The following is a 26301-nucleotide window of genomic DNA, read 5'->3' on the forward strand; positions in this document are numbered from 1 at the left end:
AATAATAAATGTTGAAATTGGTGAGGGTGATGGCTCAACCCCATCCGGAAACCCCATAGTTCAAAGTAGGGAGAGCTGTGTTTAAACGCGGAACACTATGGGGGTCATTCTGACCCCGGCGGTCAACAGGCTGGCGGTGCCCCGCAGGGCATTCTGACCGCGGCGGTTTGGCCGCGGTCAGAAGAGGAAAACCGGCGGTCTCCCGCCGGTTTTCCGCTGCCCTGGGAATCCCCCATGGCGGCGCAGCTTGCTGCGCCGCCATGGGGGATTCCGACCCCCTCACCGCCATCCTGTTCCTGGCGGCTCCGGCCGCCAGGAACAGGATGGCGGTGAGGGGTATCGTGGGGCCCCTGGGGGCCCCTGCAGTGCCCATGCCAATGGCATGGGCACTGCAGGGGCCCCCGTAAGAGGGCCCCACTTTGTATTTCAGTGTCTGCTTTGCAAACACTGAAATACGCGACGGGTGCCACTGCACCCGTCGCACATACCCACTCTGCCGGCTCCATTCGGAGCCGGCTTCCTCGTGGGGAGGGGTTTCCCGCTGGGCTGGCGGGCAGCCTTCTGGCAGTCGCCAGCCAGCCCAGCGGGAAAGCCAGAATGGCCTCCGCGGTCTTTCGACCGCGGAGCGGCCATATGGCGGCTCTCTCCAGGCGGGCAGCGACCGCCGCCCGTGGGGGTCAGAATGACCCCCTATGTAGGCCCTTGTCACAAGGCAGAATAGAGTGAGGTATTTACCACATGTGGTAAATACCATTACAGCAGGATGAGGTGTATACCACATATGGTAAATACCAGTACAGCAGGATGAGGTGTATACCACATATGGTAAATACCATTACCGCAGGATGAGGTGTATACCACATACAATAAATACCATTACCGCAGGATGAGGTGTATACCACATACAGTAAATACCATTACAGCAGGATGAGATGTATACCACATACTGTAAATACCATTACCGCAGGATGAGGTGTATACCACATACGATAAATACCATTACAGCAAGATGAGGTGTATACCACAGATGGTAAATACCATTACAGCAGGATGAGGTGTATACCACATATGGTAAATACCAGTACAGCAGGATGAGGTGTATACCACATATGGTAAATACCATTACCGCAGGATGAGGTGAATACCATATACAGTCAATACCATTACCGCAGGATGAGGTGTATACCACATACGATATACACCATTACTGCACGATGAGGTGTATACCACATACAATAAATACCATTAGCGCAGGATGAGGTTTTTATCACATGTGGTAAATACCATTACAGCAGGATGAGGTGTATACCGCGTATGGTAAATACCATTACCACAGGATGAGGTGTATACCACATACAATAAATACCATTACAGCAGGCTGAGGTGTATACTACAGATGGTAAATACCATTACCACAGGATGAGGTGTATACCACATATGGTAAATACCATTACCGCAGGATGAGGTGTTTACCACATGTGGTAAATACCTCCTGTTCTGAGTTTTTAACAATACAGTATTGATATTTTACACACCAAATCCCAATAGCTTGCCTTTTTGCAGTTCTTTTCCTTGAACAAATTTCAGCAGGTTTGATCTGCTGGAATATATCAGAGGAAGACTGGGAGGGCGTGATTATAACACAACTCGTACTTCTGTTACAGAATTTGTAATGAGGGTCTACCCGTAAGAACTGGTGGTTGCAGCCTGCAAGCTCTCTGGTTTACAATATATGTCAGAAGGCTGAAAGCCCCCAAACAGCAGCGAACACGCATGCTGGTTTGACTCAACAAATTAGCCCGAAAGGGCATTTTGAAGAGCTCTGCATGGGCTGGACACCCCCAAATACCTCTTCTTGTTTTGGGAACCATACTGTAACACACACACACCGCTCATCTGTTGGCAGCAGCATTCAGTGGCATGCACCACTCCGTGAGAGACATAACTCGGACACCATCTTCCAGCCGTGCTCAAGTGAGATGCCCCAAAAAATCCTTCACTAAATCCTGACAAACACCTTTGGACATCTGATAAATACACACTTTTATGAAGGTCTTTTGGACAATGTGCCAATGTCGCACTCTTGTGAAGGCCGGTGCGCTTGCGCAATAACTGCACTCATGGTCTGAGTAAGTCAGGCACCCCCAAGGCAATAAAGAACGGGGGATCGAGTGACCTCATCTTTCTCCAGCTACTTTTTCAGAAACACAACCGGCCATTCAACATTGCTGATAAAAACACCCCTGCGGTGGATAGGCCACAAAGTGTGGACCCTCCCTGACACAGCTAAGTTGAATTTGATTGTTGATTCGAGTTCCACTGACTGAATCTGACCTGAAAACAAGACTGTCCTACACCCAAGGACTTCTGGAAAGAATGAGCCGTGATCCTGAAGGTGCCACACTAGGCTACTCTCATCACTTTACTTCAGAGTTCTCTCGGAGGCTTCGGATGGTGCCCAGAGGTCAGCAAGGATATTCTGTAAGACACCTAAAATCAGGTAGGTGACACGTGTTGCACTGACTGCACAGGTTACCAGAATCATCACAAGAAAATGTAACTTAAGGTGATGTCATTTGGATACAGGCCAATCTCCATCAGCTCCCCAACTTATAGAAAGACCACACGAAAAATGTCCTTGTAAAGAATTAAGGTGATGTTGGAGGCTCCTCTGGTCTGGAAGATTAGAGTGAGCAGAAATAGGCTTTTCTACCAGGCAACCAGACTATGGAACTGTATCCAGGACCCGAATAAGACTGACTTCTGAGCATTCCAGTGACTGATGAAGACTATGATAGTCATTCACCTAAAAGGGCCTAGCCTTTCGCTCACGAATCAACGCTTGGATGGCAAGTTCAGGACTTGGGAGCTATATCAGAGGTAGGCAAAATAGAAACGTGAAAGAAATGATCACCCAGTTTATGCTGTGAAATGAATCAGACTCGACTAACTATACCATCACAAAACCTTGCGCCAAAGGCCTTCAGCAAATCATACAGGACGGTCCCAAGATGCAGACTTGAAGTCTAACATAGCGACCCTGCCTAAATGATGAATTCTGTGGAAATCCATGCTTTCCTTTCTAAGCTGCGGAACTTACTGACTTCTTCGGCTTTATATATATTTTTAAATAATGACAAGCACATAAGAACTACCTGCAATAATTAAAACAACTAATAAACTTCGAATCCCATACAAACTCCGAAGAAGATAAGCTGCCATCAGTTTGACCAACTCTGTGCGTTTTTACCAATGCTTGCTAAAGATATTGAACAAACTTTAGAAACCTGGAACTGGCCCCCGACAGTTTAGATACTGAAGCTGAAGAGAACCCAGGGAACTCCAGGAGTAAAAGTAGACCAATTACACCTCTGCTCGATGCAGTGTCAACCTCTGTAAAAGGTCTCTACCAAATGAGATTACAGCAGTTCTTAAGAAATGAAGGCTTCTTGCTTTTAGTACAACCCATCACTAGCAATTGAGGCTTTCCGAATAGACACCAATGATGCCCCATCTGTCGCAAAGTTTATCCACCAATCATTAGCCAGGCATTCTTCCAATCATGACAGTTGGCTACAGTACCACGAAATCTAAAAAAAGACTTATCTCCACTCAAGGCAAGGCACCACTAGACACCCAGCTGAATGAGCTGTCAGTTATTTTTTCTTTTCTTGCGCCATATTAACTATTAATTGTCCACAGCTGAACAATCAGACTTCCAACTATTACGTAGAATAGAAACAATGCTTATCCTACGACTAGATGACACATTAGTGACAACAGAACATCTCCAGAATCTTTCAACCACATTTGATATGGTAAAGCCTGCTCTCCTCCTCAGGTTGCTGCAGACTGAAGTAGATTGAGGAACTGGTCTCAGAAATTGCTTGTAAATGGTTCAGCCCCCCTGGCTAATAGGACACAAAGGGTGAATCAGGCACTGTTCCTTCATCTGAATTGAATTGAGGATATAATGTGGTGTTAGACTCATCACTCCTTATTCTTCTGCATTGTTTAACATCCGCTATGCTTCTGCTCAAAATACTCCAGAAAAGGGTCTTCAAAACGGTTCTTGCACTGATGCACACAGGCCTCAGTAGAAGACATCACTGAAGCAAGGATGTTGGAAGTGGCTACCTGAACACATCTGAGTGGACTAAAACTGAATGAAGCAATGACAGATGTCTTATTACTGGAAGCAAACTGTTACACCTGGGCTCCAAAGACCTTGCCATGACCTCAAAAACTATCCGGGCTACCAACCACCTCTGCCAATCAGGCACTAAATGTATAGGTCATATCTTGAATTCTGAATCAAATTTCAATGCCTTAACAGGTTCAGTGGTTCACACTCTATTGTTGCAGTCAGTTGAAACAAAATATTCTTTACCAAAACCAGATCCACCACAGAACGATAGGGTGGTCGCTTATAAAATCTAAATTGGGCTCTGCCAAGTCCTTGTTTAGTATTTGCCCTGGTACCAAATAGCCGGTTCACAGCGAGTGCAAAATGCCAGTGCCTGGTCGATTCTGAAGATTTGAAAGTCGACACCATTTTGTCAGGGTCACAAAGGGTTAAAAAAGAATACGCGGGTTACCTTTGAACAAAGGGATCATCTTCAAACTATTATGCCTAGTGCTTAAGGATTTGAAGGATGTGACATTCAAATATCTACACCTCCCTGGAGTCCTTAAATCAACTATACAGGAGCGATTAAGAACCCCAAGAGCATGTTCCCCACGGAAAAGAGAGCACACCCTAAGATCTGAAATGATTTACCACCAGAGATCATTTTAAAAAAAGGGCCATCTTTAATGAGCTTCTGTAAGACAAATAAGACATTTTTTATTTAATTGGTCCCATAAACCCCTAAACAAACTGTTGCTCCATAAGAATATTTTTAAGGAGTTTCCAGTCACCGATGGACAATTTCGGTTTGGACATAAATCGAAAAAAGAATACATAAAGAATTATATGTGAGGGGGTGTGGCCTGAGGCCGCAAGATGGCTGGCGGATTTTGAGCAAGCTCCTGCCGCCAGACTCCCGATCCGGAGATCCCAGCCACCGACTGCGGCAATACCTGACGTGCATGGCGGTGCGGAGCGGCCCGGGAGTGGGGGGCACACAGAGAACCTGAAAAAAATAAAAAATGAAGAGATCCTCTGGTAGAGCGCCACGCGGGCCGGAATGTGGTGACCAGCTGCCGCACGGCAGAAGAGGCAGCCTGGGCCTGGAAGCGACGGGAAGGCCCAAGGCAAGGTGGGGCAGTGATAGAGTGTCGGATGAACCCACCCCTTCCTACTCTCCTGCATCATTGACATGTCCCTTTCCCGCTGATCCATTGCTAAGACGTGACGTGGGGGCCTCCTTGTTGGGGAGAGGAGATCCGAGAAGCGAAGCCTACCTGGTGGGCCAGAGGGGCGGCCCGGTGACGTGAGTGGAGGGTGGAAGCAGAGCACCGCGGCAGCAGAATTGGGCTGGCTGTGGTGGGGGTGGAGTAGCAGGGAGGCTGAGCATCGGCTGGAGGTCTTCCCCACTCCCCCCTTTGGCTAGGGACTCTCATAAGCGGAGAACCTCCCCTGATGAGATGGCGATCCGCGCAGGTTGAAGCTAGCTGAAGGGGACGTGGATGGCCACCTAGCACACATCCCTCATTTCAGCTACATATAGCACAACTACCGTGCCTGGCCTTGGGGTGCTCAATACTGGCTGCAGAACACCGTGGTCGGACTGCCCGTGTGCATGCCCACTATGGGAAGAAGAGGAGGATCTGGCGCAGGCCCGCAGGAGCAACAGGAGACCATGCCGCCGATTCTCCCAGCAATTCGGGACCGAAAGACAGTCCAGGTTCCCCCCTACCAGGAGGATTAGCTAGACAAAGTCCTGGAAGCCATCCAGGCCACTGGCCAAGACCTGCAGAACAGTGTGGATGCGGTGGAGATAGAGGTCACCTTACTCCGTGAGGACCAGAAAAAATTGTCTGCAAGGGTGACAAGCGCTGACAGTGATCTTAAAGTCTTGCGACCATCACTGACGACCACGGAAGAGATAGTCAGATCTCTCGCAGATAAGGTGCGAGAACTGGAGCACAGAGCTGAGGATTCCGAAGGCCGCTCCAGGCATAATAACATTTGAGTGGTGGGGTTCCCAGAAGGGGCAGAAGGGTCAGACCCCATCCAATTCTTCGAGGCCTGGCTGGTGCAAAGCGTGGGGAAGGAGGCTTTATCCCCACATTACCTTGCGGAAAGTGAGCACAGAGACCCGGCTCGCAAGCCACTGGCGGGAATGCCATCCCAACCAGTATTAATTTGTCTACTCAACTATAGAGACAGAGAAACAATACTGAGGAAAATGCACTCGGAGATGCCGCTCCAGTACAAAAACTCCAAGGGGTTTTTATTTTCAGACTATACAGACACAGTGCAGCGCCAACGGGCCACCTTCGCAGAAGTTAAGAAACGCCTGTGCCAGGTGGCCCTCACCTACTCCTTGCTGTTCCCAGCTAGGTATAAGCTACTGGGGTCAGCTTCTTCTTCACTGAGACCACAGATGCCTGGATCTGGGTGGAACAACGCAGATACAAGACACCCATGGAGATGTCACCGACTGTGAGATCTGATCGTAGCAAAAAGAAAAAGCGTGCAGGAACATCAATGCAGGGCACCAATGCAGATAGAAGGAAGGGTGTCCCCACTCCTGCTCAGGTGCGGCTGGGGCAGAGACAAGCCCTCTCAGCGGCGATAGCACTGTGGCATGAAGACAGACAGACTGCACAACAGCCCACCAGTAGACGGCAAACTGACTCTGAATATGAAGCCTCTATCAGCAAGACTTCATCTGAAGATCTGCCAGAGGTGACACTGCAGACGGCAGAGACGCTAATATAGTAAGACACTTGTGCTCAGAATGCTGGGCGCACTGACCGCCCCCTGGCCCACTGGGCTGCACGCCCCCACTGTATGAGACTATTATCTAATGATTGACTTGATAGAAAAGGGGATGTATCAATTTGTAATGTATTATATTTTGTAAGTCAGGCTGCACATGCGCAACAAGTTCACACCAAATGCACTGTCACAACCTAGCCAGCCCCCCACCGTATTCCTGGGTGCCCGTCAGTCACACAATAGTGCAAAACGGAGACTGGGAATGTGCGTTCATGGTTTGGGTGTTCCCCTGTGTTCAGGGCCTCCCCGGGATGGGAGTTGACGGTGTTAGTTTAAGCTTTAAAAAAGTTCCAGGAAGATGCAAGATAGGCGCAGGCATAGACATGGGCCCAGCCCAGCAGTGTGCAACGGTTAACTCCCCCATTATGCTCTTTACAACTTTGACCAAATGGCAGATATTAAAATAATGACTTGGAATATCTGGGGCCTAGGCACTGCTCGTAAAAGACATGTAGTACAACAATATATTCGGCGACCAGGACACAGATAGCACTGCTGCAAGAGACACGCATAGCTGGGGGGAGGAGGTGAGACTTCGACAGAGACGGCGAGAGCAATGCTACAGCACCACATATTCGGGGTTTGCGCATGGTGCTATGGTGTGGGTCCAGGCGAGGGTCCCGTTCCAATCCACTGACTGCTGCGTAGCTCGGCCCCCACACCACGGATCACAGCAATTAGACTGTCTCCCACACGCTTACTTACCAGCCAACTGGACATACATGATACATTCACTGCCTACTACCGTGACTTATATAATCCCTCACTACTGCACAGAGTCCAGTCAATAAAGAATTTTCTGCAGGAAGTGACCTTACCAAGATTACGACCCACTGACGCAGAGGCTCTAAATGCGCTTTTAACAACTCAGGATATCAGTGAAGGTGTACAGACGTCTGCCACTGGGAAGACACCGGGGATAGACAGTTACCCCATTGAATTCCATAAAACCTATTTACCACTACTAGCGCCTAAACTACTAGAGGTGTATCAGTCGGCAATGCAGGACGGAAGACTCTCCCAAACGTTAAAGGAATCCTTAATTATATTTCTTCTCAAGCTGGGAAAGGACCCTCAGGACATGGCCTCCTATCGTTACCTGTCAATGCTTTGGTCTGACTAAAATACTGAGTAAACTTATAGCCTCTAGATTATTACCCCAGCTGCCCCGGCTGATACACACAGACCAGAGCGGTTTTATCCCAGGCAGATCTACAATGCTCACCATACCTTTATATTGAATCATGGAACAGGCACTGAAAAGCTGGCCATGCGCAGCATGTCTGGTTCTGGACCCGGCAAAAGCATTCGACACACTGGACTGGAACTACCTGTTCTCCGCTATTACTGCCTTTGGCAAAACTGGCCGTATACAAATTTATTGTGCACCCTACGGCCTGTGTGAAAGTAGGGCAATGCATCTCCCCCCATCCCAGTGATGAGGGGACGCGCCAAGGGTGCCCCCTGCCTCCACTGCTATTCGCCCTGGCCATGGAGCCTCTAGCTCAGAGGCTCAGACAGCAGGGCGCCGAATGGGGGATTCCACTGTGCAGAAATATGCATGTGGTTTCCTTGTATGCAGATGACAACTGACTTCAGGGCAGAGTCGGGCCAAAGAGTCAACTGGTCCAAGTCTTGTCTCTTCCCCTTACGTTCAGGCTGTCCAATACAGCTTCTGTGGGTGGAAACACAAGAAATACGCTGGGAGGCTACCACCGTTTGCTATCTAGGCATACACATCACACAGGATCTGCGCTATCTAACAAGGTTGTATTGCCATTATCACAATCTCCCTATAGATATACCCAGGAAGGTCTTCCACATGCTACATGCTGTGCTGGGGCCTTTCTCTGGAACAAAGGCAGACTCCGAGTGGTGCTTCATAAGTTGCAACTCCCGGTCGAGAAAGGGGTGCTGGGAGCACCTGATGTTGAGTATTATTATCTAGCAGCACAGCTGCAGTGGCCAGCATATTGGTTGGCAGGGAGACTACTGGATGAGCTAGGGCAGCGTACTAGGGAAGAAGCACAGCGCTCGGCCCAAGAAACTTTCCTTCCATCTGCTGCACCGCCTTCACATTGTGGCGCCTTACTATCAGTAGCATATAGAAGTTATAAACAAAGCATTAAGATAATGCCTGCATTACAGACCTATTCCCCAGAAATTAAACTTGCGGCGTTCAGGCGCTTCTGGTCAATGATAGGCCTGGCGGGCGTGCAGAGGTGGGAGGCGGCAGGAGTGGACACAGTGGGAGCATTATTTCATGATAAAGTACTTAACCCTTTGATCACCTCCATAGCGAAGAGGGAATACTGCAGGGACATTTCATAGCACACGCTAGATTAACTGTCCTACTGAATAATGAATGGCGCTTACTTGACCTGGAACCAGCCCCTCACCCATTGGTACATGCGATCCACGTCGTGGGCAGTGGGAAGAACCTAATCACTTGGCTCAACCGGGCATTAGCACACACGACCACAGACCCCTTGCAGCTGCTGCACATGAGATGGGAACAGGATGTAGGAAAAGAGCTTGAAGATAAAGAATGGTATAGACCAGAAATGCAAAATTTTAATACATACAGTACAATATATTACATAGGGCTTATCTAACAGTGGCAGTGCTAAGTAGTATGTTTGGGACCTCGTCAGAATGCCCTCAGTGCCATGATCCAGGTGCCAATATACTCCACATGCTTTGTTCTTGTCCGGAAACGGCCCGCTTCTGGCAACAAATACTGGGGGGTCATTGCAGAGCTAACGCAACGTTCGGGCCTGTACAAAGTAGAAACCGTCCTGTTTGGCCTCTTTCACCGCTCCAAGCGAGCAGCTGTAACAAATCGCTTCCTCAACTTGGTCCTCATTATAGGTAGGAGAGCTATTGCCATGGGTTGGAAATCACCCACGTTCCCGACACTTTCCCTCTGGGGCGCTGCTTGATCAAATGGAGTAAAGCGCAAGAAACTGCACTTAGATGGGAAGAGTCCAGAGGATTAAGCAGGGACCCAATAGCAAGTGGCTGGGGTGTGTATGTGCAGGACCTGCAAGAATACTGTGAACGGCTAGTGCCTTAGGGGAGATACCTTCATGATAGAGGGAAGGAGTACTGTGCCCCCATTGGTAAAGATAATAACCCCCCCCTTCCTGCTTCCTAGCACCCCCCTGCATGTCACGCCCCCCCCCCCCAAGATGGGACCTGAGGACAAAAGTAGCCCCACTATTACGGACTACAAATGTAGTGAACTAGTGCCCTGAAATCACCACGGAGGTGCAACTATACTACCATACCACTCTAGTAACATACAGATCTCCGTGGGACCATCTGCTCCATCCCTCTTATGCAATGTAATATGCCTGTTTGTAACACTGATATCACTCATAGCTATGAATCTTTTAGTTTGTTTTGCATATGTTAAAAGTTGTCTGTAAGTTCAAGGTTAGAACCAGAAACTCCTGTCTCCATATAGCAGCATGTATGTACATCTCCCTATGCATTGTTATATACAGTATCTGCCTTTTGCAGGATCATTACGAATGCTTTGCATGTCCATTCTGCAAAATAATAAAATGGTTCAAACCTAAAGAATTGTATGTGAAAAGTTGCTCACCACTAAGGCAGGACAAGAGGTGCAAATCAGGTATGTGCACCTGTGTGAAGGTGTCATGATACCATCTTTGTTGGGGTGTTACTTTATTGAAAACTCTGGCAATAACATTTAATGGCAGAATAATATTCCAGAATGTGAATGAAGCCCACCTGGCTGAAACATGGCGCACCTGAGAATGTTCAAAGAAGCATTGCGCAGATTGACACTAATGTGAGAACAAAGCACACTTTGGCAACAAAAACCCATGATGGCTTCCAAAAAGTAACACCCCAACAAACGTTCAGACTGTGCTGCAGCTTCCCTGCAAGTTACCGTCAGCTGTTTTCTCTTGCAATACCACAGTTCGACCTCCTATAAGCACTTCTCTGCACCTTACATAGTTATAGACAAAGATTCTGAAATAAACTGATTGGAGGAAATTGCCAAAACCACCTGGTTGCCATGGAATCTCTTCCACCTCATCCAATTGGGGACAGTGTTAAGAAACGCCTCTGCTGGAAGCCTTTGATCATACGTTGCACTTTGACAGAGCTGGCGACTACTTCTCTTTGTAGGCTTTGATGGTGTGGACTACACTATCTTGACCCTTCTGATGGACTACATAAAATAATGATTGTAGATAACAATGTTTGGTTGTATTTTACAAATCACCATGTCCCTCACCTGACCTGCTCCACATGTGGAGTTTCCTAACAACTACCTCTTCCATCTCCAATTCTGCATTATAGGAAGCTGAGGAGTTTTTGCATCTCTCCAGGCTGCCGAATGCTTAGAATGCAAGAATGGAGGCGCCAACTGCTAACAAGGGCCCTCATACAAAGCACCGCGCCCTCCAGTTTATACTGTAACTTTGACATTGCAGCTGGTGCACACACGTCGAGCTCCTGTTGCTGCTGTCAATTAGCACGGCAACCTTGCAGCAGGAGCTGCACATATCTAGCGCTTGTTGCACCTTCCATCAAAGACAAGCATCCTTGCAGCAGGAGCTGCAGACGTATACGACCTGCTGCAAGAGCCATTCAATACAACCAACCTTGCATCAGGTTCTGGGCAAAGACATAGTGCCTGCTGCAGCCTCCAGTGGCAGCAACCTTGCAGCAGGAGCTGCGCATATCTAGCACCTGCTGCAGCTGTCATTCAGTATCAGCAATCTTGCAGCAGGAGCCGCGCACATCTAGCACCTACCTCAGCTGTCATTCAGTATCAGTAATCTTGCAGCAGAAGCCGCACACATCTAGCACCTGCTGCAGCTCTTAATCAGTATCAGTAATCTTGTAGCAGGTGCCGCGCACATCTAGCACCTGCTGCAGCTGTCATTCAGTATTGGTAATCTTGCAGCAGAAGCTGCACACATCTAGCACTTACTGTACCAGCCATTTAGTACAGCAACCTTTGCAGCAGGAGCTGTACACATCTAGCTACCACTGCAGCTTCCATTCAGTGTCAAAGACCTTGCATCTAGAGGCACACACATCTGGCTCCTGGTGCAGGTGTCATTCAGTAGCAGCAACCTTCCAGGAGGAGCCGTGCACATTTAACTCCTGTTGCAGCTGCCATTCGGTAGCAGTGACCTTGCAGCAGGAGCTACATACATCCAGCTCCTACTGAAACTGCCATTTGGCAGCAGTAACCTTGCAGCTGGAGTTGCATATATTCAGCTCCTACTGCAGCTCCCACACTGTAGCAGTCATCTTGCAGCAGAATCTGCACACATCTTATTCTTAGTGCAGCTGACATTCAGTAGCAGTATTCTGGCAGCAGGAGCTGCACACATCTAGCTCCTACTGCAGCTGTCATTCAGTCACAGCAACCTTTGCAGCAGGAGCTGCACACATCATGAAGCTGCTGCAGCTGCCATTGAGTATCAGTAACCGTGCAGCTGGAAATGCACACATCTAACTCCTACTACAGCTGCCATACTCTAGCAGTAATCTTGCAGCAGGAGCTGTGCTCATCTATCTCTTGTTGCTGATGTCATTCAGTAACAGCAACCTAGAATTAGGACCTGCACACATCAAACACCTACTGCAGATCTCATTTAGCAACAGTAACCTTGCAGCAGAAGCCACACATATCTAGCGCTTACTGTAGCAGTCATTTAGTAGCAGCAACTTAACAACAGGGGCAGCACACACTAGTGCATGCTGTAGCTGTCATTCAGTAGCAGTAATCTTGCAGCAGGAGCTGCACACATCTTGCATCTACTGTAGCAGCCATTCAGTAGCATTAATCTTGCAGCAGGAGCAGCACTCACCTTGCTTCAGCTGCAGATGTCATTCAGTAGCAGCAACCTTTGCAGCAGATGCAGCACACATCAAGCACCTGCTGCAGCTGTCTTTCGGTAGCAGACCTTGCAGCAGGAGTCAGACACACCTAGAGCCTGCTCCAGAAGTCTTTCAAGAGCAGTTACCTTGCAGCAGGAGACACATACATCTAGCTCCTGCTGCAGTTGTCAATCAATAGCAACAACTTTGCAGAAGGAGTCGGACACATGTAGAGCCTGATGCATCCGTCTTTCAGTAGAAGTGACCTTGCAGCAGGAGTCACATAAATTAATCACCTGCTGCAGCTGCCTTTCAGTAGGAGTGACCTTGCAGCAGGAGTTACACACATCTAGAGCCTGCTGCAGCCATCTTTCAGTAGAGGTGACCTTGCAGCAAGAGTGACACACATCAAGAGCCTGCTGTATCTGCCTTTCAGTTGCAGTGACCTGGCAGCAGGAGTCACACACATCTAGAGCCTGCTGCAGCCATCTCTCAGTAGCAGTGACCTTGCAGCATGAGTCACACACATCTAGAGTCTGCTGCAGCCATCTCTCAGTAGCAGTGACCTTGCAGCATGAGTCACACACATCTAGAGCCTGCTGCAGCCATCTCTCAGTAGCAGTGACCTTGCAGCAGGAGTCACACACATCTAGAGCCTGCTGCAGTCGTCTTTCAGAAGCAGTGACGTTGCAGCAGGGGTCACACACATCTGGAGCCTGCTGCAGTTGTAATTCAGTAGCAGTGACTTTGCAGCAGGAGTCACACACATCTAGATTCTGCTGCAGGCATCTTTCAGTAGCAGTGACCTTGCAGCAGGAGTCACACACATCTAAAGCCTGCTGCGGCTGCCATTCAATAGCAGTGACCTTGTATCAAGAGCCACACACATCTAGAGCCTGCTGCAGCCGTCTTTCAGAAGCAGTGACCTTGCAGCAGGAGTCACACACATCTAGCGCCTGCTGCAGCTGCCATTCAATAGCAGTGACCTCGTATCAAGGATCACACACATCTAGAGCCTGCTGCGGTTGCAATTCAGTAGCAGTGACATTTCAGCAGGAGCCACACACACATCTAGAGCCTGCTGCAACCATCTTTCATTGGCAATGATGTTGCAGCAGGAGTTACACACATCTAGAGCCTGCTGCAACCATCTCTCTGTAGCAGTGACCTTGCAGCAACAGTCACGCACATCTAGAGCCTGCTGTCCGCCTTTCAGTAGCATTGACCTTGAAGCAGGAGTCACACTCATCTAGAGTCTGCTGAAGCCATCTCTCAGTAGCAGTGACCTTGGAGCAGGAGTAACACACACATCTAGAGTCTGCTGCAGCCGTCTTTCATTAGCAGTGACCTTACAGCAGGAGTCACACATATCTAGAGCCTGCTGCATCCGTCTTTCAGTAACAGTGACCTTGCAACAAGAATCACACACGTCAAGCACCTGCTACAGCTGTTTCAGTAGCAGTGTCCTTGCAGCAGGAGTCACACACATCTAGAGCCTGCTGCAGCCATCTCTCAGTAGCAGTGACCTTGCAGCAGGAGCCACAGACATCTAAAGCCTGATGCGGCTGCCATTTAGTAGCAGTGAACATGTAGCAAGAGTCAGACACAACTAGAGCCTGCTGCAGCCATCGTTTAGTAGCAGTGACCTTGCAGCAGGAGTCACACACATCTAGAGCGTACTGCAGCTTTCGGTAGCAGCAACCTCAGCTAATGTTATTCCTGGTAAAGAGAGATAGATCTGGTTTCCCCACCTCCCAGAATGTGCGTGACTCCCGATTTGGGACAAAATTAGCCACATTAGAAGCAGTAGCAGCTGCTGCCAGGAAGGGGTGAGTGCAGCTCACAGATTGGGGGCTGCAGGGGGCAGGACACAGAGCAGGGGCACAGGGGTGCAATAAAACAAAAAAACGTACCTGCTGCCTCTGTGTTCCGCCACTCCAGCTTCCTCTTGTCTTCTTCCTCCCTCCCCACCCAATCCTGATGCTTCTCACATGCTGTTACCAGCATGAGAGAAGCGTCTAGATTGGCCTGAATGGGCAGAAATGCCACTCAGGGGGGGAGTGCGACACTGCACTTGGTCTCCACCCGGCTGTGCAACACAGCCAGGTGGAGAGATCTAAGTATGCATGTCAGCTGGGCTGGACTTGGATGGCCGGCCAAACGGACATGCGCACTTAGAAGCTCGCCACAACTCCTCCTCCACTTGCTGACGTGGAGGATGCTGCTCCTGCACCGCCCTACGAAAGCGGAAAAATAAAGGGATAATAAAATAATTTTACTATCCAATTCCTTTTCTGCTTTTAGCAGAGGGGCAACGCTCCTCTGCCATAGCAGAGGGGCCGACCCTGACGAGAAGCCAAGGCTCCCATGAGCATGTTCACACAGGATAGGAAGTTGGACAGTTGAGCATTATTGCACATATGATTACACCCTTTGCCCTTTTAAGTAACCCTCACCTTCACCGACGGACCCTTGACATGTCTCATCTGCCAGCCACCAGCACTAAATAGATCCCTCTCAAGGCTGATGCAAGAGATAGAGAATTTCCTAACCCCAGGGGTCTGGGCTTGAACTATCTGAATAATTTCACTCGGCTACCAGAAAATCAACCAGCCCGAAACGCCTAGAAGTAATTAAACTGAAGTAGAGAGCTACAAGAACTGACAAATCGTGAACTTAAGAGGTAAGACTCACCTTGTCCTGAAACGCCTAGAAGTAATTAAACTTAGGTAGAGAGCTACAAGAACTGACAAATCGTGAACTTAAGAGGTAAGACTCACCTTGTCCTGAAACGCCTAGAAGTAATTAAACTGAGGTAGAGAGCTACAAGAATTGACAAATCGTGAACTTAAGAGGTAAGACTCACCTTGTCCTGAAACGCCTAGAAGTAATTAAACTTAGGTAGAGAGCTACAAGAACTGACAAATCGTGAACTTAAGAGGTAAGACTCACCTTGTCCTGAAACGCCTAGAAGTAATTAAACTGAGGTAGAGAGCTACAAGAATTGACAAATCGTGAACTTAAGAGGTAAGACTCACCTTGTCCTGAAACGCCTAGAAGTAATTAAACTGACAGAGAGTGCTACAAGACTTGACAAATCGTGAACTCAAGAGGTAAGATTCGCCTTTTCCCAAAACATTGTCCCCCCAAGCTAAAATATTTTATCCCAAGCTCTCTGCAATCGCCAGTGTCTCTGTAATTGAATTTTCTGCACGCTTCTTTTAATTGGCTGCAAAAGCTCCTTGATGGGTGTGTGTTATGGCACTCTAGACAACAACCAAGATAATAATTAATAACTAATATATGTGTAAATGTTGACATAAAATTTCAGCTATGACATTTAAAAGATGGCTGGTGATGTCAGTACAAGGCTCCTGCACTCAAGACGCTGTAAGTGACTGCAAATAGTGGCCCGGGGGCTCTAGGCAGCCCACAACCTTTATCTTCTATTTTGTAGAGGAAATTCAAGGCAGTCTGGTTTCTAACAGTCACATAATATGCTTAGAGCCAGGCTCAGCTCTTTCAAAGTGAGCAAACTGAGTCATCCACAAGGACACAGTAGGGGTGGGAATCTGACACCTCTGAGAGCCTTCCGTTCATCCTCCCACATCAATGTCAAGATGCACAAAATACCTGGCATTGGTTGACAGGCTTTTGGTTTTGCCCGTGCTTGTTTTGCTATGGGCTTTGAAAACCTTTTTTTTTAAGAAGAAGTTGTTGGACCTCACCAATGTTAAGAAAAACGTCATGAAAACAAGCCAAGGGCCCGATTCACAAAGGTAAACATAGACCAAAAGTCTAAGTTTAGACCTAAAGTCTAACTTTACTCATAGTAAAGTTAGACTTTTGTTCTAAGTTTACCTTTGTGAATCGGGCCCACAATGTTTTGGTCTCAAAAGGCACACATTGCAACAGTTGTTTCTGGCACTGAAGGAAATTAATTTTGTGATTGTGCTCCTTGTGAATAGGCAAACTGCAATTCGGTCACTCTCAGTGAAATAAGCCAATGGCTGAAATGGGCTGACCCAGTGCTCCAAGCTTACATGCCGTAGTAGGTGGAATTACAATGTGAATGGCACAAAGACAGACCAATGGATGATGAGGGCTGTCGGAAAGCTCCAGTCAGTAACTATATTGCATATGTAATTTTAGGAAACTCAAAAGGTCTTGGCTAACACTATACCTAAATGTTAGAGTGTTCTGAAATTAACCATTTAAAGGAGGAGTGAATGCTAATAGAGGGGTGGGTACCTGCCTGCCTGGGTAATAGTGGATCACTGTCTTAAGGGCATGTATGGTGGGTGTCACAAAATGTCTCCAAAGCAGATATCATCTAATGATGCGACATTCCAGATTGTCTGTTAAGGACAACCCACAACTTGCTAAAACAACATATTTCACCTTTCCCTGTGCAGATGCTTTTAATTGGAAACTGACAAAGCAGTCCCTTTAAATCTCACTTGATATACTTTCTAGGGGTGGGCATAAGTGGTGTTGTTCCCTCTAGCGTTATTACTCATAATTACCGCAAAACTGCTTGTAATTATGCGCAATGGTGCGAGAGGTGGAATCAAGCATTTAGCGCTATTTTCTTAGTGCAAGAGATACCCTTGCATCCAAAATGGTCCCGAGGATGCATTATGAGGTTAGAAAATAGCAATAAATGTTACAGAATATGAACAACATTAGCCGGCAGCCTCTCGCTCTCTGTTCCTGTGCTTCCTGTGCTTCCTGTGCTCCTTCGGTAGAATCCCCCTCCCCCACGCCCCAAATTACTCAAATTGAAGTAATTGCGTAATTTTGGTGTTTCGTATCACAACAGTAATGCGTAATTAACGAAATTACTCCGACTACTCGAGCATAATTAGAAATTCCACCCAGGCCTCTTAGCTGCCTTTATCAGGGCAGGAGCGCTGATGAGTGCCCAGTCCCACCATTCTCCGGTTTTACCACAGGGACGCGGGAACGGGCTGGTTCTTTGAACTAGTGAAATGACCGCATAGTGCGCACACCCTGTAACCGCAGGTAAGAGATCTCTCCAGAGACGCATCGTAGATTATCCGCCTGACAGGATGCTAACGCACTGCGTGAACGCTGTTTGCGAAAATAGTTCTCAAACATTATCTGTCGATATACACTCGTGTTCAGTTTCCCACATTCTTCTCATGGGCGCTGAATCAAAATGCGACTTTTTAAACTGAAGATCCGCTTGAAAGCAACACTGAATTGTCAAAGTCAGACTCAAAATGCAAATAAACTGAAAATGCGTTTCGAAATACTGAAACCGTGAATGTGAAATTAAATCAGAAGCGGGGGGAGGCGGAGGGGGCAGGCTGTTGGGAGTTTCCCATAGGCGCGGCAGGGGCGCTCCACCCTGCACTATCCGCTGTTGTTGGGCACCCTCCACGACCGTCAGGAAAATGCTAACGTCCGAGGAGGTGCTGCAGGCTTCAACAACACAACATTTCGGACTTTAAATCCGAGAAAGCACTGGGTTTGTTTTAGTAGAAACCAGTGCTTAATTTGATCCGGTGGTTTCCGGTGCGGGCACCGACACTTATTTTTAAGGGCCGGCACTTATTTTTCTGCCTCAAGCATTTACTGCGAGCAAAAGATACACATGGGAAAGATGGAGGAAGAGAAAAACGAAAAAGTGTCACAATGGGAGAAAGCAAAAAAGCTGCGAGAGTGAGCTAAAGGGACAGGGAGTGGCTGTAAATGGACTAAAGAGGCCCAAGATGGCTTCAGGATTAGCTGCCTCAGTATTCTATGCTCCCACATTTAATTGCAGCAGCCGCGTGTTTTAGGGAAGGGCTTTGGGCACCGCACGTTTTTATTTACAAATTAACCACTGGTAGAAATGCACATTCACGTGCACGGATTATGTCAGTCACAGGTGGGCAGAGTCACCCCTCTGGCACACCCATGAAATGCGCAGGTCTGCGGCTGCACGTTTTCTCCTGCCCGACCGGGCTTCAAGGCACTAGGGAGTACGGAGAGCGCCCGGAAGATCTCAGCCATCGGGCTGGCATCTGAACCGTCAGGGAGAACAGGTCCAGAGCTGAAATGCGTCCAGCCGTAAGGTGAGCAGGTCGATCCCCAGAGCCCACCTCCTCAGAGCGGCACCGGGAGTCCGGGAGAGGCAATGGGAGGTCCGGGGCCCCTGTACTCAGACTGGCAGCACAGCCAACAGGGAGACACATTCTAGAGTACCCCAGAACCACCACACCCGGGATGCCTCGTGGAACAGGAGGAGCCCAGAATCGCTGTCCGCACAGTACTACCAAAGTAAACAGAGAGAAGGGGTCCAGAGCCCCTCACCCAGCCTACACTAACAAACGGAGCTCCCCACCCTCCCCCGTATGGTTCTTGGGGAAATATAGCTCAGAGCCTCTGTTCTCAATATTTAGGAGAGAGTACATGCGCTGCCCAGAGCATCTCTTCTCAGACTGGCTGGCACCGAAAATACTGGGGTTAAAAAAACGTGTATGTGAGAGCCCGTCTCCAGACTGGCATCTTGGGAAGCAAGAGGGGCGGGTGCTCAAAGTCATTCTGCGATACAGACATGCAACAATGTCACCAAGAAAGCAGGAATGATCCAGACACCTGTCCAACAGTAAAACATTTAAACAAACACACATACACGCTCAAGCTGCTATTCAAAGTCCCTCTCCTCAGACTGGCATCCAGACTCTCTCCTCCAAACTGGCATCCACAATCCATCACTCGTCTCGTCAGACTGGCATCCAGGGCTCCTCTCCTCACGCAGGTATTCAGAGACCCTCTCCTGATAATGACACCCTGAGCACTCTCAGATTGGCATTCAGAGCCCCTCTCCTCAGATTGGCATCCAAAGGCCCTCTGCTCGGACTGCATCCGGGGCCCCTCTCCTCAGACTGATAATGCATAGGCCCTCTCTTCAACCTGGCATTAAAGAACTCTCCCGTCAGAATGGCATCCAGAGCTCATCTCCTCAGACTGGCATTCAAAGTCCATCTCCTCAGTGGGGAACCCTCAGCACCAGGGGAGACAGCTGCTGGCCAATGACCTCTCTCCTACACAGACTGGTTTCAGAGCACCGGGGTAAGGTTGCCTTCCAGAGCTGCCCTAGTCAGATGGAATCCAGAACTCTTCTCACCCGACTGGCCCTTCTCACACTGGCACCTATGGCACCAGGGAGAACAGTGGCAGGTTCTTGTCCCAGGAGCAGGTCTACTGAATAGCCGCTCTCATGCCCAGTCTGACAGCCAGGCCAGGGATGGCAGGTTGAACTGCGCACGCACACAGTTACTTCGATGACATGGGCAGCCGCAGAGCCCCGTCAAGTTAGCACTCAGCTGGATGGGAGCAGTGCGCACGGAGAGGGCCACCGCCCGTCTGCGCACACGGCCGGTCAGTACAGGGACTGGACCCAGGAACAAGTGCTGAGCCCCCCTGCTGGTGGATATACAGCTACTGGAAACTGGTAGCCAGATGGCACCACAGGGCCCATGGAAAGGTGCGGAGGCGGTCAACACAGGGACAGCACCCCTCTCCCAGAAACTGGGGGCCAGCGGGGCAACACAGGGCCTATGGACAGGCGCGGAGACGGTCAGTACAATGTCAAGCCCCCCTCTCCTGGACACTGGTAGCCAAGGAGTACCATAAGGCCTATGGACAGGCGCGGAGACGGTCAGTACGGGACCAGGACTCTTCCGGAAACTGGGGGCCAGCAGGGTGCGGAATGGAGCGCGAAATGAACAGAGGCAGGCAGTACCTGGGCACAGCCCATGGGCAAGTGTCGAGCCCCTGTGCTGAAGCTGAGAGGCAGAGGGTACTACAGGGGTCGTGGTCAGCGGCAGGAGAGGTCAGTGCAGGGATTGGACATCTGGTATGGTAGAATATGGCGTGTAAAAGGACACGGAAGCAGCCAGTGCAGGGGCGACTCTGCGTCCCTCCGCGGAAAACAGAGCCAGGGGTTACTACAAGGGTCACAGACAGGGACAGAGGCGGTCAGTGCAGGGGGTACGCCTCCCCGCAGGACAGATAATGGCGCGTAAACAGGCACTGAGGCAGCCAGGGCAGGGCCCTGGGCAGGTGCTGAGCCCCTCTGCTGAAAATTGAGGGCCAGAAAGTACAGCAGGGCGCACGGACAAGCGCAGGACCCATCCGAGAACTTGGTTGGCCAAGGTCCTAAAGTCAGGCGCGTGGACAGCCAGCGTGCAGACGGGACCCAGAAACAAGTCCCGCGCGCCTCTGGGAGTCAGGGCACCGCAGGGCGCATGGAGAGGCGAGGGCGCAACCACACCAGTCACATGCGCCCCGGGGCGCAGCGGCACGCGCTGCCCCCTTCCGCCCCCGGGGACACAGTGGGATGAGCGGCAGGTGCAGAGGGGGGTGAAGCGCAGGAACGGGCACATAGTGAGGTGGCAGGACAGTTACAGGTGCGACGGGTCCCTCTCCTCACAGGAGCAACCGATACCTAACAAGCGCAGTGGGTAGGAGCAGAGTCCCTCTATTGAGAGTCAGCCAGCACAGGTCCAAGGAGCAGGGGCTCGTGCACAGGCTCTCTGCTCCGGGGGGGGGGGGTGGGGGGGGGAGCACAGGCACGGTCAGATGCACAGCCCTGCATCAAACACAGGCAACCAGTGCAGGGCAGAGGCACCGAGGCAGGAGCACGGCCCCTCTGTTGGCACAGTCTGTCCGTGCCAGGGCACAAGTACAAGAGCGCAGCGCATCACGACAAGACGGGGCCAGACACGGAGCCCCCTTCCCCTCATCACACAAGCAGCCAGTGCAGGACAGAGGCACCGAGGCAGGAGCACGGCCCCTCTGTTGGCACAGGCTGTGCGTGCCAGGGCACAAGTACAAGAGCGCAGCCCATCTCCTCTCACGACAGGTAGGACAAGACGGGGCCAGACACGGAGCCCCCTCCCCCTCATCACACAAGCAGCCAGTGCAGGACAGAGGCACCGAGGCAGGAGCACGGCCCCTCTGTTGGCACAGGCTGTCCGTGCCAGGGCACAAGTACAAAAGCGCAGCCCATCTCCTCTCACGACAGGCAGGACAAGACGGGGCCAGACACGGAGCCCCCTCCCCCTCATCACACAAGCAGCCAGTGCAGGACAGAGGCACCGAGGCAGGAGCACGGCCCCTCTGTTGGCACAGGCTGTGCGTGCCAGGGCACAAGTACAAGAGCGCAGCACATCTCCCCTCATGGACTGACAGCACAGGACGGGGGAGGCGCAGAGCCCTCCTCAGTGAAGTCGCATCCCATCTTCACACACAGGCAGTCAGCGCGCAATCAGAGAGGGCCTGGGATAGGCACACCGCCCTCCACACAAACACAGTTTCAATACAGGGCCAGGGCACGCGGACAAGCGCAGAGCACTCTCATTACAGGAGCAGCCAGTGCAAAACCAGGACGCAAGGCAGGCACAGATCCCTTCTCCACACAGGCAGCTAGTGCAAGAAAACAAGGGGACAGGCACAGATACCCTTTAATTACACAGGCAGCCCCAGTTCAAGACTAGAACGAAGTGAGTAGAGCCGCAAGGCTCATCTCATGACACATGGAGGACCAGGGCTGACCACCTCCGCACAGGCAGCCGGTGCAAGTCGCGAACACCGGGGCAGGCACAGATCCACTCTCCACATAGGCAGTCACTGCAGGACTGGTACATGGGACAGGCGCAAAACCCCTCTTGTCACACAGGCAGCCAGTGAAAGACAAGGGCAGTCGGGTGGGCGGAGACCCCTTTCCACACAGGTAGCCAGTGCAGGACGAGAACAGGGGGGCAGGCGCAGAGCCACTTTCTACACAGGCAGCCCGTGAAGGACCAGCACTCGGGGACAGGTGTAGAACCTCCCTCGTCACACAGGCAGCATGTGAAGGACCAGGGTTCAATTACAGGCGCAGACCCCTTCTTATTGTATGAAACCAGGGCAGGACTGGGGGGCTTAGAAGGCGCAGGGCCCCTCTCATCACACAGTAAGCCCCAGTATAGGAGGACCAAGGTTAAGCTACAGGCGCAGATTTTCTCTTCACACAGGCAGCTCCAGTACAGGACAAGGTTCAGTTATAGGTGCGGAGTCCCTCTCCACACAGGCAGCCCAAGTACAGGTGCAGGGCTGAGTTACAGGCGCAAAGCCCCTCTCCACACAGGCCGCCTCAGTACAGGTGTAGGGCTCAATGACAGGCGCAGAGCCCCTCTCCACACAGGCAGCCCGTGAAGGAACAGGATGCTTGTGAAGGTACAGAACCCCTCTCCACACAAGCAGCCAGTGGAGGACCAGAGCACACGTGAACGCGCGGAGCCCCTCTCCACACAAGCAGCCAGTGACGGACCAGAGCACATGTGAACGCGCAGGGCCCCTCTCCACACAAGCAGCCAGGGGAGGACCCGGACACCTGGGAAGGCGCAGAGCCCCTCTCCACACAGGCCGCCTCAGTACAGGTGTAGGGCTCACTGACAGGCGCAGAGCCTTACTCCACACAAGCAGTCAGTGGTGGACCCGGACACCTGGGAAGGAACAGAGCCTTACTCCACACAAGCAGCCAGTGGTGGACCCGGACACCTGGGAAGGCGCAGAGCCCCTCTCCACACAGGCCGCCTCAGTACAGGTGTAGGGCTCACTGACAGGCGCAGAGCCTTACTCCACACAAGCAGCCAGTGGTGGACCCGGACACCTGGGAAGGAACAGAGCCTTACTCCACACAAGCAGCCAGTGGTGGACCCGGACACCTGGGAAGGAACAGAGCCTCACTCCACACAAGCAGCCAGTGGTGGACCCGGACACCTGGGAAGGAACAGAGCCTCACTCCACACAAGCAGCCAGTGGTGGACCCGGACACCTGGGAAGGCGCAGCGCCCCTGTCCGCCCGGACTCTTACCTCCTCTCCCGGTTCAGCCTCCTGGACTTGTGCAGCAGCCCGATGAGCACCACGGCGGCTCGGATCCCAGCCTTCTTGGACTGCATCCTGTCCGCCGGCTGCGACATGGTCGGGAGCTCCAGGCGGAGGCAGGGTCGGCACTGCACAGCCGCTCCGGAGCCGCGGGACGGCAGCCGGCTCCGCGCTCAGGCGCCTCCTCCCAGTCACCTGCCCCGGCTCCGTCCCCCGGTGCCGTGAGCCCCGGCGCCGCCTCCGCAGGGTTGCCGGGCTGCAGGCATCTCCCCAGTGAGTGCACAGGCCGGCCCTGACCCCCTCCTCAGGGTCGGGCCGCCCCCATTCAAGTTTCAGGTGCGGACTGTGGGCACGAGGTGCGCAGCGCGCGGAGTGCGCCCCGCCTGCCAGCCTCTGCTGCTTGGTACCTGAGAAGAACTGGCACAGGTCAGGCGGGCGCTGCCGGGGGCACACAACCCTCCCAGCACCAGCCCTGCTGGGTGACATATTAACTTTACCAAAACGTGCGGAGGGAGGGAGTGGGTGGCCCCAGTCCAGGATGGATGAGGGAGGGGGCATGGCTGGTTGGTGCTCAGGATAAGGACGCGTGGGTTCCTGCAGCCCAAGCCGAGGGTGCATGACTGCACCCCTCCGGTTGAGGGAGCAATACCAGTTGCTGCTCAGGGCAGTAGATGCATGCCATGCCTGGCTGCAGCTCAGTACTCGCGGTGCATGACTTGCCGCAGTCCAAGACTGGGGGTGCATAGCTGGCTTCAGCCCAGGGATGGGAGCGCTAAGATCGCTGCAGCTCATGACTGAATATCCATGGTTGGCTGCAGCTCAGTACTCATGTGCCTGACTGGCTGCAGCCCAGGACCCGGGTGCATGGCTGGCGGCAGCCCAGGACCCGGGCGCATGGCTGGCTGCAGCCCAGGACTCGGGTGGATGGCTGGCTGCAGCCCAGGACCCGGGTGTATGGCTGGCTGCAGCCCAGGACTAAGAGTGCATGGCTGGGTGTAGCTCAGGGCTAAGAGTGCATGGCTGGGTGCAGCTCATGACTGAGGATTCATGGTTGCAGCTCAGGAATGGGGGTGCAAGGCCGACTGCAGGTCAGGCCTGAGGGTGCATGACTGGCTGCAGCTCAGGAATGGTGGTGCATGGCTGGCTGCAGCTAAGGACTGGGGATGCATGGCTGGCTGCAGCTCAGGGCTGAGGATTCATGGTTGCGGCTCAGGAATGAGTTTGCATGGCTGGCTGCAGCTCAGGACTGAAGATGCCTGACTGGCTGAAGCTCAGTACTGATGGTGCATGGCTGGCTGCAGCCAAGGACTGGGGATACATGGTTGACTGCAGCCAACCACTGAGGATGCATGGTTCCAGCTCAGGACTGAGGATACATGTACCCAACTCAGGACTGGGAGTGCTGGCTGGCTGCAGCTCAGGGCTGGGGTGACTGGCTGCCCGCAGCTCTGGACTCGGGGTGCATGACTGGCTGCAGTCCAGAGCTGATAGTGCCAGGACTGAGGATGCATGCCTGGCTGCAGCTTTGTATTGATGGTGCATGGCTGGCTGCAGCGCAGGTCTGAGAATGCATGGGTGCAGCCCAGTACTGGGAGTGGGTGGCTGGCTGTAGCTTAGCACTAAGGATGCATGACTGCAACTCAGGACTGGGAGTGCTGGCTGGCTGCAGCTCAGGACTGAAGATACATGGTTCGAGATCAGGACTGGGGGTGCATGACTGGTTGCAGCTCAGGATTCGGGGTGCATGGCTGGCTGCAGCCCAGGGCTGATAATGCCAGGACTGAGTATGCATGCCTGGCTGCAGCTTTGTATTGACAGTGCATGGCTGGCTGCAGCTCAGGTCTGAGAATGCATGTTTGCAGCCCAGGACTGGGAGTGCAAGGCTGGCTGTAGCTTAGCACTAAGGACGCATAACTGCAACTCAGGACTGGGGGTACCTGGCTTTCTGCAGCTCAGGACTGAAGATACATGGTTCCAGCTCAGGACTGGGGGTGCATGACTGGTTGCAGCTCAGGACTGGGGGAGCATAGCTAGCTGCAGCGCAGGACTGACAGTGCCAGGACTGAGGATGCATGCCTGGCTCCAGCTCCGTACTGATGGTGCATGGCTGGCTGAAGCCCAGGACTGGGAGTGCAAGGCTGGCTGCAGCTCAGGACCGCGGATGCATGGTTCCAGCTCAGGGGAGGGGGGCAGATGACTGGCTGCAGCTCAGGACTGAGGATGCATGATTGGCTTCAGCTCAGGGCTGAGGATGCTTGGTTCCAGTTCAGGACTAGGTGTGCATGGCTGGCTGCAGCTCAGGGCTAGAGGTGCATGACTGGCTGCAGCTCAGGATTGATAGTGCCAGGACTGAGGAAGCATGACTGGCTGCGGTTCAGGATTGGGGGTGCATGGCTGGCTGAAGCTCATGACTGGAAGTGAATGGCTGGATGCAGCTCAGGACTGAGGATGAATGGCTGGTTGCAGCTCAGGATAGGGGGTGCATGGCTGGCTGCAAGTCAGGATTGGGAGTGCAAGGTTATCTGTGGCTCAGGACTGAGGGTGCATGACAGGCTTCACCTCAGGACTGGGGGTGCATGGTTGGCTGCAGCTC

General features: G+C 51.7%; 1 protein-coding gene across 2 annotated transcripts in view; it reads right to left on the reverse strand.

The window, feature by feature from the left end:
* Positions 1–24127, reverse strand: part of RAP1GAP2 (RAP1 GTPase activating protein 2) — a 793228-nt gene extending 769101 nt beyond the window's left edge. Inside the window, exon 1 of one of the 2 annotated variants that reach the window (XM_069227007.1) lies at positions 23697–24127. In XM_069227007.1, coding sequence (XP_069083108.1) covers positions 23697–23803 — 107 coding nt within the window. In that variant the 5' untranslated portion in view covers positions 23804–24127. The remainder of the gene's footprint in view (positions 1–23696) is intronic. The other variant, XM_069227008.1, reaches the window with a different exon arrangement.
* Between the last annotated feature and the right edge of the window lie 2174 nt (positions 24128–26301).

The sequence above is a fragment of the Pleurodeles waltl genome, chromosome 3_2 (genome assembly GCF_031143425.1).
Source record: "Pleurodeles waltl isolate 20211129_DDA chromosome 3_2, aPleWal1.hap1.20221129, whole genome shotgun sequence".
NCBI classification, from domain to species: domain Eukaryota; kingdom Metazoa; phylum Chordata; class Amphibia; order Caudata; family Salamandridae; genus Pleurodeles; species Pleurodeles waltl.